A 10,114-nucleotide genomic window follows, 5' to 3' on the forward strand; every position below is an offset into this window, starting at 1 on the left:
AATGACTCATCTCTGAATAGGGTACATATGACACCCTAGTACTACCAGCTCCAGGTGGACAGTGCGTTCTGCATCCCAAACTTCATTGTTACAATTCCTACACTACGCACCCCAGAAGAAGGCAGGACTGTTAAACCATATTACATAACCTGTTCAGTTTAAGTAAACAAGCCCAATCCACATTTCCATACTTTCCTTTAATATCCCACACAACCGAGAGCTATTTTTCCAGTATAGGTAACTGACACTATAGCAGAGATGCACACAGAGGTGGCATGAGTGGCCCTGCAGATGAGACCCCAAAAACCAGAAATGTCAAGAGTGACTTGAAAAGCCATGGCTTAGATAACAAGCACATGTGAAAAAGAGTCTCACCAGTAAGCTCAACACAATGATGACATACTAAGGGAAAAATCTTAGATTATAAGAGTAGTACCTAAAACAGTGCTGAGCCCACATGAAGAGCCCATTAAGTCATTCAGTTGTTTTTGAAGCTCTAAGTTTAGTTATGAATATTACCCTTAAAAGAAACAGACAAGTTAAAAGTCCTCTGGGAGGCAACTTCAGAAAGATATTAAAACATTTTCATATAAGAAAGAGTCAAAGAACCAAAGAGCCAAAGGAAATAAAAGATAGGAAGATTCTATTGTAATAAAAACAAAAAATAGGATATTTAGAAATAAACTAAAAAATGTACAAGACTTTTAATTAAATATTATAAAGGCTTCACTATGCTACCAAAGGGCACATGGACTAATGTTAGCTAACACTTTCAAGTGTTTTACATTCCAGGCACTGCTCTGAGTACTTTACATGACTTAACTACATTTTTCAACTTGACCCAGTGAAGAAGGCATTATCTACTGAACAAACAAAGGGTAACATGTTTTTGGAAAGGAAGACTCAATATTATTAAGACACCAATTCTCCCTTAACACAATTACAATACAAATAGCCACCAAGAATTTCTGGTCTGGAAAAGATTGAGTATACATGTTTCCTTTGTTCCTCTCAGCTATCTATAAAAATAAAAGCATAATATGCTAATTAGACCAGACGTCCTTCCGGACAAAGCTGGGGCTGCAAGGGAAGCCTGGGTCCCAGGTGCCCAAGGGAAGGCGGTGCCAGCATCCGGAGGAAGGAAGGCCTACTCTTGCATGAGTACATTTTTTACACACACACAAATCTATTTTTAACAAATACATGATAAAATTTATGGAAAGTTTCCCACTTTTCTTCAAGGTCTTTATCTAATTAGTCAGCTAACCAGGGAGAGAAAATAAGGTCACCATGGAAGGAAGAACCAGAGTATTACCCATAACCCTGTCAGTGTTCCCCAAAGCATTTCACAATTGACTATTTTCAACCACTAAAATATTGAGGAACTTTTAAAGAAGGTAATCTCTGTTGAAGAATATAGCCCTTTGCCTGGTCAGTGTGGTTCACTGGTTGAGAGTTAACCTGTAAACCAGGAGGTTACGGTTCGATTCCCGGTCAGGGCATATGCCTGGGTTACAGGCTCAATTCCCAATCAATGATTCTCTTATCATTGATGTTTCTCTCTCTCTCTCTCTCTCTCTCTCTCTCTGAAATCAATAAAAAAATTTTTTTTAATAAATAAAAATTTTAAAAAGCTTAAAAAAGAAAGGACACATCCTTGGAGCTCCAGTGGCGCAATCGGTTAGCGCACGGTACTTATAAGAAAGGACACATCCCTTTACTTACCATCTTCTGCTAAGATCTTGGCTGCATCTTTATCCTCTTCCCACTTCCCAGTCACGAAGCAATCTCTGATACTGTTCATAACCTACACAGAAACATCAGCACTTCATTAGACAGGCAAAGTCCTACTAGCCACTGACCTCGTAAGTAAACAGACATTTACTAATTCAACAGATTTTCAAAGTTTATTAGTGTTCTTAAGGCAATGCAGTTAAACAGCATTTTTAACTTACTATTTGCTACTCCAGACTTATTGTGGCTGTTTGGCTTTCAACTGAATCATATTTTTGGTTATGAATCATGTTTTTCATACGCAACCTAATTCTCAAAAAGTAGCCTTGAGGCTAGCATGATTACAATGCATGCAAAAGCAAGTCTGTTCATTTATTCATTCCTTCATGCCTACACTCACTCACTAAACATTTACTGAACATATCTATCTTAAGCCAAGAAGTTTTATAGGCAAGCTGTTCCCAGATGATCCTTACTTCATTAAGCTTAATCACTGACTTAGGGGAACCAAAGACCAAACAAATCAGAACCTCCATGAAAAGCACACAACTGACTAGGAATAGAAGGAAACTTCCTCAACATGGTAAAGGACATTCATTTAAAACTCATCACTAGCATATTTAATGATGAAAGACTGAGAGCTTTCCCCCTAAGATCAGGAATAGGAAAGTCTATCTGCTCTCACTTCTATTTAACACTGTACTAGATGTCCTAGCCACGGCAATTAGGCAATAAATTGACATAAAAGACATCCAGTTTAGAAAGGAAAACTGTCTCTATTAACAGCTGATATAATCTGGTTTACAAAAAATCCTAAGGAATCCACTGAAAAACCAGCAGAACTAACTAATCAATCAATGAGGTTAGCAAGGTTGTAAAATACTAGATTAGTATAGAATAATAAATTTTATTTCTCTATATTAGGAATAACAAATCCAAAAATGAAACTGAGAAAACAGTTCCTTTTTTAATAGTATCAAAAAGAATAAGATGCTACGTATACATTCAACAAAAGTGCAAACCTTATACTCTGATAACTACAAAACATTCTTGAAAGACATTTAAAATCCAAATAAATGCAAAGGCATCCCATGTTAATGATCAGTAAACTTAATATTGCTAAGATAGCAATACTTTCTGAAGTATAGATTCAGTGCAATCCCTGTCAGAATCCCAGCTGGTTCTTTGAAGAAATGGAAAAACTGATCTTAAAATACAGAAAACCCGAGATCCAGATTAGATTAAACAACTTAAAAAGAAAGCAAAGCTAGAAGATTCACACTTCTCAATTTCAAAACTTACTATGAAAGGACGGTAATCAAAACAGGCACAAGGAATGACATAGAACAATGGAATACAATTAAGAGTCCATAAATAAGCCCACATATCTATGGTCAAGTGATTTTTTTTGCCCAGGGTGCCAAGACAAGGTAAAGGGGAAAAAGAGTCTTTTCAACAAATAGCGTTAGGACAACTGATTTCCATATGCAAAAGAGTAAGTCATATTCATCTCACACCAAGTACAAAAATTAAATAAAATTAAAAATTGAAAATTTAGTTCTTCTGTCTCACTAGACATATAAAGTGCTCAACAGCCACAAGTAGCCACATTGGACAGTTCATATATAAGTTATTTCCATCATCACGGAGTTCTATTGCTATTTCTCTGTACCACTCTATTAGAAACACAGAGGACAGAGGAGCCTGACAAACTGCCCCTAGGGTTACAATGGAATTCATAAAGTACATAATATGAGAAACTACACACCAAATACTTGGTTTCTTAAACAAATTAAATGGAAGGGGAGGGGGAGATGGGCAGAGAAAAGGACCGTATATTTAAAGCTTTAAAAAGCACAGTGAGCAGGCTAGAAGGGGCCAGTGGGGGAATAAAGGGCACATATGTAATACTTTCAACAATAAAGATTTTTTAAAAAAAGACACAGTGAAAAACAATCCCCCCCCCCCCAAAACCTGGTAAAAGTAAACTATGGTGTTTATGATACAAACTTGAAGGACGAAATGATGAAGGAGATGATTACCACAGAGTCATGTTCCTTCTGCAGGGAAGGGAAGGACCATAACTAGGATGGGCACACGGTGGCCACAGGGTCCTCACCTAGTAATTCATTCATTAGGTTAACAACTATTTTATGCGGTCTTCTAAAATCTGTATTAAATTTTACCATAAAAATGGTTAATATACCTCATAAAGTACATTAATGCTATTCAATAAATTAAAATAGCTAATGTGAAAATGACTGGAGCTCTCTGAGAAATGACATTTTATGATCAAAAGAAGTCAGCTTGGGAAGATCAGAAGAACATTCCAGAAGAGAAAACAGAGGGGAGTAAGCCTAGCAAGTCTGAGAACTGAATGAATTCCAGTGTAATCAGAGAGTGGTGAACAAGAAAGAAAATCTACCACTAGCGTAATAGATTTACTTGTTTATAAACAGCAGAAATTACAATTGCTAAATGAGGGACACTATATTCAAATTATAAAACAAAATATTTTAAATGTATAAAATTTATGTGCAATGCTTCAAATACTATCCATACTAAAAGGTGAACATTTTCCTTTTCTCCATAACACAGGCACATAGTCCGACTAAACTTAGAACATTTCATTGTTTAGGATGCATGAAATATACACACCAACATCTGGGACAATATCCTGTTATTTTACAAAATAACAGGTAGGCAACATTAAAATCACATGACCTTTCAGAACAATTGTCTCATATATCACACATACTATTCACATTCAGTCTTACCTCCTCTAAATCCCAGTCATGGGGCACCTCCAAGTGAAATCTGGAGCAGTCCAGAGCGTCAGCCTTGTACTTACACGCTCGGGCAGGCTGGCTGACACGAAACAACCCTCCAAGCTCCTCCCTGGCCTCGTCATCTTCTTCATCATCCTCTGTCACTAAGACCACCAAGATGGAAAAGGGAGAACAAATCAGCACCCTAGAGGCCTTGGGACCGAGGGTCCCTGTTTGTGGTAGGAATGGTGGAGTCCCTGAGCACATGAGTCAGAAAAGCCAGGGAGCTGCTGCTATCTTCCTGCAAGGCAGCAGCAGAGAGTGCATTGAGGAGGGAGAGTAACAGGGGTCGGGGCAGGGAAGGGATTTACAGGCCGAACTTTCAGTTATCGTAGTTTCTCTGGAAGAATGCTGAGTCCCTAGTCACTAAGAGAACTTAAGCAAAAGCTGACTGGAAACCAGTCCACACCTACCTCCTCTTTCGATGCTCCTAGCTCACATATACACTGTTGGCCTTGTTCTAATCACGTAGTAACTAGGGACCACAATGAAAAGTTCACCACTTTGTATTTTCTTGGCACTAAATTCTACCATAAAATAAATTCTCATAAAAGACTTTGTATAGAGGAGACAAAATGACATAATGAAGACTATTCTCATCAAAAGCTTTATGGCATGCCAAAACCGGTTTGGCTCGGTGGATAGAGCGTTGGCCTGCGGACTGAAAGGTCCCAGGTTCGATTCCAGTCAAGGGCATGGACCTTGGTTGCGGGCACATCCTCATAGGAGGTGTGCAGGAGGCAGCTGGTCGATGTTTCTCTCTCATCGATGTTTCTAACTCTCTATCCCTCTCCCTTCCTCTCTGTAAAAACTCAATTAAAAAAAAAAGCTTTATGGCACAGCCAGAAATGTATTTCATAGGACCCATTATGGTTCTCAAACTGGTGAATAAAAACACCGGCCAAATACAAACGATGACAGCCAGAAACATCTCACTGATATCACAAGTATCACTCAAACCTCCAACCAATTTTCTCACTGCCTTTCCAGAAATAGTCTAGGAAACTACGATGCTTCTAGATATGAACCAGAGCTTTTACCTGTCCCATAAATAAGCTTCTGGAGATTTGGCGTTGCTTGTTGCTGCCTCAGGAAGGCCTCAGCTGCCTTCCTGGAAAGGTCTTCCTTCCATTTGAGAGCACCTGGAAAGACCAATGCCAATCAATTAAGGCTGTTTTATCTGTCGTCTCTACTTCAGGCTCACTGCTCATCACCCTGAAATCCTTTTTTGAAGTATAATATTTGAAGTTAACAAATATCCAAAATAGCAGACCCCCAAATGTAGACGTTTTATTTGTAAAACTAGAAGTCCGATGCATGAAATTCATGTAAGAGTAGGACTTTCTTCCCCCGGCTGCCGGCACCGTCTTCCCTCTGGCACACCAGACCCAGGCTTCCTTCACAGCCCTGGCTTTATCCGGAAGGTCGTTTGGAAGGACGTCCAGTCTAATTAGCATATTATGCTTTTATTATTATAGACTAGTGGCCCAGTGCATAAAATTTGTGTGTGTGTGTGGGGGGGGGGGGGGGGGTCCCCCAGCCTGACCTGCACCCTCTCCAATCTGGCCCCTTGAGGGATGCCAGACTGTTGGTTTAGGCCCGATCCTGCACTGGCAGTCGGATATCCCTCTCAAAATTCGGGACCAGTGGCTCCTAACTGCTCACCTACCTGCCTGCCTGATCTCCCCTAACCACTCTGCCTGACAGTCTGATCGCTTCTAACTGCCGGCCTGATCGCCCCCAAATGCCCCCTCGCCAGTCTGTGGGCACTGGAGTAATGCTGGAAAATGGACATTAGGAATTGGGAGCCATTACAGTTTGGCCTTTAGTGACTGACTTCTGGGGAGGCCCTCCTTCTCTCTGGACCTCATTCGCCCCAACTGTAAAATGGGGCTTGGATAACTGGATTCCTAGGCCCCTTCCAATGTGACAACTGAGAGTCTGTTGCTCTAAGCAGCTGGTGTGGCCCAGCCCGCTGGGTGCCCAGAAAGGCCCAGGCTGGGGTCACACAGGGAAGGGCTCCAACCCCGCCCAGACCGCAATCTGAGCTTCCCGAAAAACTTCGGGTCTCCCTTCAATGGCGTGTACCCCGTGATTGCAGCATGGCTGGCACTTCTGTACCGTGGGCCCTTCTGCCCATGCAGGGTGCACACTCCACACCCTGTGCCCGTGCTGCTGCCACTACAGAGGCACTTGTGCCTGGGGAGGCTGGGGGCTCCTGAGGCGCCTGCAGGCGGAGGGTGGGGGGAAGGAAGGAGGGTTTGCAACAATACCTCTGGGAGGAGGCAGCCGAGGCAGCGGCGGTGGCAGTGGTGGCTGGAGGTGGTGGCTAAGACATAGGAGGAGGTGCCCAGGCACTCCCCCTCACATTGTCTCCCGGCCCCGTGCCCCGCAGCGTGTCCTGCACCCCGGGCCGTGCAACCAGCCCTTACCTTGCAGCACCCAGCTGTCCCCCTGCTTGCTAAAGCTACTTATCCCAGGAAAGCTTGTTCGGGACCCAGGAGCAAACCCACAGATAAAAAGTGAAACTTCAGCAGGGCTAGAGCAACTGCTGGTTGGTGCCTTTCCCCCTTCTTCCTTCCCACCCTCCCCACCCCCTCCCCTTGGTCTCTGGTGCGGTGCCCTGAGAGCTAGAAGCTGACATCAGGGGCCTGAATTCCTAACTTTGCCTTCACGCGTTAGACCCTGTAAGATATGGGAAGACAGGTGCCCGGGAGCTACACGGCACTGCCTGCTTGGGGAGGGGGCAACTGCGAAGGGCAGGGGCTGTACCAAAAGGTGGGTGCACAGCAGGTATTTTATTTCCTGGAAATGAGAGGAGGGGACCTAGGGATGCAGGGTGTGTCTGCTGGCTCCGGCCCCAGCAGCCCAGTGCTGTGGCCTCCGCGGGGCTGGGGTCCACACCCCCCTGAGGGCTTGTGTGTCCTTCGGCTCTGTGGTTCCGATCAACGCCACCATCTTTGTCACAAAGTAATGGTTAATTTGCATATTACTCTTTTATCAGATAGGATATGTCAGTGCCAAGTTTATAAGGGCAGTTAAATTAAATTTAGGAATACCTGAAGTTTCTGTGGAATAATTGCTTGCTTCCTTGTACTCTTCTTCCTCTTTGAGTAAGTCTTCTATATCACTGGCCTCATCAGTTAAGCTCTCTGATCCCCGTTTCTGACCACTGACCACTTGAGAAGGCTTTGGAAACTTCTTCCTAATAAGTGCTTCATTTTCCGAGTCCATTTCCTCTGTACTGAGAGAGGAGTTTCCTTCTGATTCAACTTCAGATGCAAATGCCTCTTCAGCTGTGCAATGGCCGGAATCTGAAGTCGTGAGGGCTGCTTTTTTCATTGTCTTCTCCAGATTCCAACGGTCACTCAGACCATTACTGTGCTTACTGCCTTTTTCTAAAGCCTCAGAGTCTAAAATATCCCTCTCTCCTGCACTGGAGCCCTCTTCTTCACTGCTTTCATCAGCTTCCTCTACTTCTCCTTCATCCTCTGAGCTCCTCTCCAGGTCATCATCACTGTCAGCAAATGCTGGCAAATCTATCTCGGTGTCTTCTTCCATCTCAAGTCTCTGCCGTTTGGCACCTTTGTCAGCTATATAGACTTTACCGGTCACTTCAGCATCTTCTTCCTCTTCTGTTTCATCACTAGAGCTATTTTCCAACCTGTCACCTTCAGGCACTTCTTCATCATCTTCAGGATCACTATCCCCAGACTCATCTTCCTCGCCTCCAAAAATGGCTTTTCGACGTACTCGACCAGTTTTTAAATCCACTTGCTTTTCCTCTTTTGGCATCCACAGCCTATATTGCCAAGTAAAGCAAAATAATTCAACACGTAAAACAATCTGCTAATCTAGAAATGGCAAGTCAATAAATATACAAAGCAGAAAACACTGTCAAGGGATGGTTTTAAATGACACAGTACAGAAAGGAATGATTTAATAAATACTATAATATTTAATAAGCAAACTCATACGCAGTTCCCTAACAACACTTAAAAAAGAAAAAGACTAATTTTAGGGAAAAACTGTTCAAAATGGAAGCGAGAACTTAATAGATCTTTTAGAAGACTAATCACTTCCAAGCCTGAACAGGTGATCCTTAGAAAAATGGCTAACTACAGGTCCAAGGCAGGGAAAGTACAAAGTAGCCTGGAACATCCTGCTGTGTCAGCAGCCAGGAAGTGCTCAAAGAGCGAAAGAAATGTGCCAAAACGACACAGGACAGACTAAAAGGACAACATAGGCACTGAAAGAATAATGATCGTAACAGGATAGTAAGAAATGAAATAAACAAAAATGTCCATTGTCAAGGATACTAAAATAAAGGGGTAGAAATGAAAGCTCCTTGCTAAAGCATGCCAGCTAACAAATTAAGAACATCGCCATTTTTCCCTGGCCGGCTGGCTTGGTTGATTGGGGCATCGTTTGATCCCTGATGGGGCAGGTACAGGAGGCAACTGATAGATGTTTCTCTCACATCAATTTCTCTTTCTCTTTCTCTCTCAATGAAAAAAATATCCTTGGATGAGGATTAAAAAAAAAAGAAAAAATATTGCCATTTTGAAATCACCAATGCAATACTTGATAAAGAGTCATCATCAGGATGCTAAATCCAGTCCTGGCCGGTGTGGCTCACTTGGGTGTCATCCATGCACTGAAAGGTTTCCAGTTCAATTCCCAGTCAGGGCACATGCTGGGGATGCAGGGTCGATCCCCAGCACGAGGTGTACAGAAGGTAACCAATGAATATTTTTTTCCCTCTCTCTCTCACGCTCCCTTCCTCTCTCCCTAAAAATAAAAAATCTTTTTAAGAAATGCTAAATTCACGAGATAAAATAAAAACTTATGAAACTATTTAATGTAGTTTATAGAAAATTGTGAAAAAATACTAAAAATTGTACTGAGAGATTATATAGTTAAATATACCAATAACAAAGTAATGACTATATAAAAAGACTATAGAAAAAAGAAATGCTCATAATATAGACACAGAAATTTTATCTGATTATGACTGTAACTATGTTAAGAGTGTCCATGTAGACAAGGATGACCAAAATATTTAAAAATGAAAATAACTAATAACACTGACCATAATAGGGATCTTTAATACTTGTTATCTGCATCATGCTAAATAGTTTATGTATACTATCACATTTAATAATCATTACTACTATGAGATTATAAAATTAAGGCTTAGAGATGTTTTCCCCAAATAGTAGAACTATTGCACTCAACTACCATGCTATATACCATCTGCTAGTTAAGAGGCAGATGATTTCTTTTCTTCATTAGTATTTATTTTTAACTAGAGGCCTGATGCACAAAATTTGTGCAAGGGGCTTGGCCCTTGCAGCCACGGCGACTTGTCTCGGCCCTCGCAATCCAGGCTTCGTCCGGAAGGTCATTTGATTGTCTGGTCTAATAAGCGTACTACCCTTTTATTATTATAGAGGCTCGGTGCATGAAATTTGTGCACCTCGGGGGGAAGGGAGGGTTCCTCAGCCCGGCCTGTGCCCTCTCGCAATCTGGGACCCCTCAGGAGATAACGA

The 10,114-nt window shown here is 42.0% G+C and overlaps 1 protein-coding gene across 1 annotated transcript in view; it reads right to left on the bottom strand.

Moving 5' to 3' along the window:
- Positions 1 to 10,114, bottom strand: part of BMS1 (BMS1, ribosome biogenesis factor) — a 34,948-nt gene that overhangs the window by 11,737 nt on the left and 13,097 nt on the right. Inside the window, exons 10-13 of the mRNA XM_006774528.2 lie at positions 7,622 to 8,364; positions 5,603 to 5,704; positions 4,512 to 4,666; positions 1,726 to 1,807 (exon numbers count right to left, since the gene is read on the bottom strand). Coding sequence (XP_006774591.1) covers positions 1,726 to 1,807; positions 4,512 to 4,666; positions 5,603 to 5,704; positions 7,622 to 8,364 — 1,082 coding nt within the window. The remainder of the gene's footprint in view (positions 1 to 1,725; positions 1,808 to 4,511; positions 4,667 to 5,602; positions 5,705 to 7,621; positions 8,365 to 10,114) is intronic.

Source organism: Myotis davidii, unplaced genomic scaffold (assembly GCF_000327345.1).
Source record: "Myotis davidii unplaced genomic scaffold, ASM32734v1 scaffold808, whole genome shotgun sequence".
Classification (NCBI taxonomy): Eukaryota; Metazoa; Chordata; class Mammalia; order Chiroptera; family Vespertilionidae; genus Myotis; species Myotis davidii.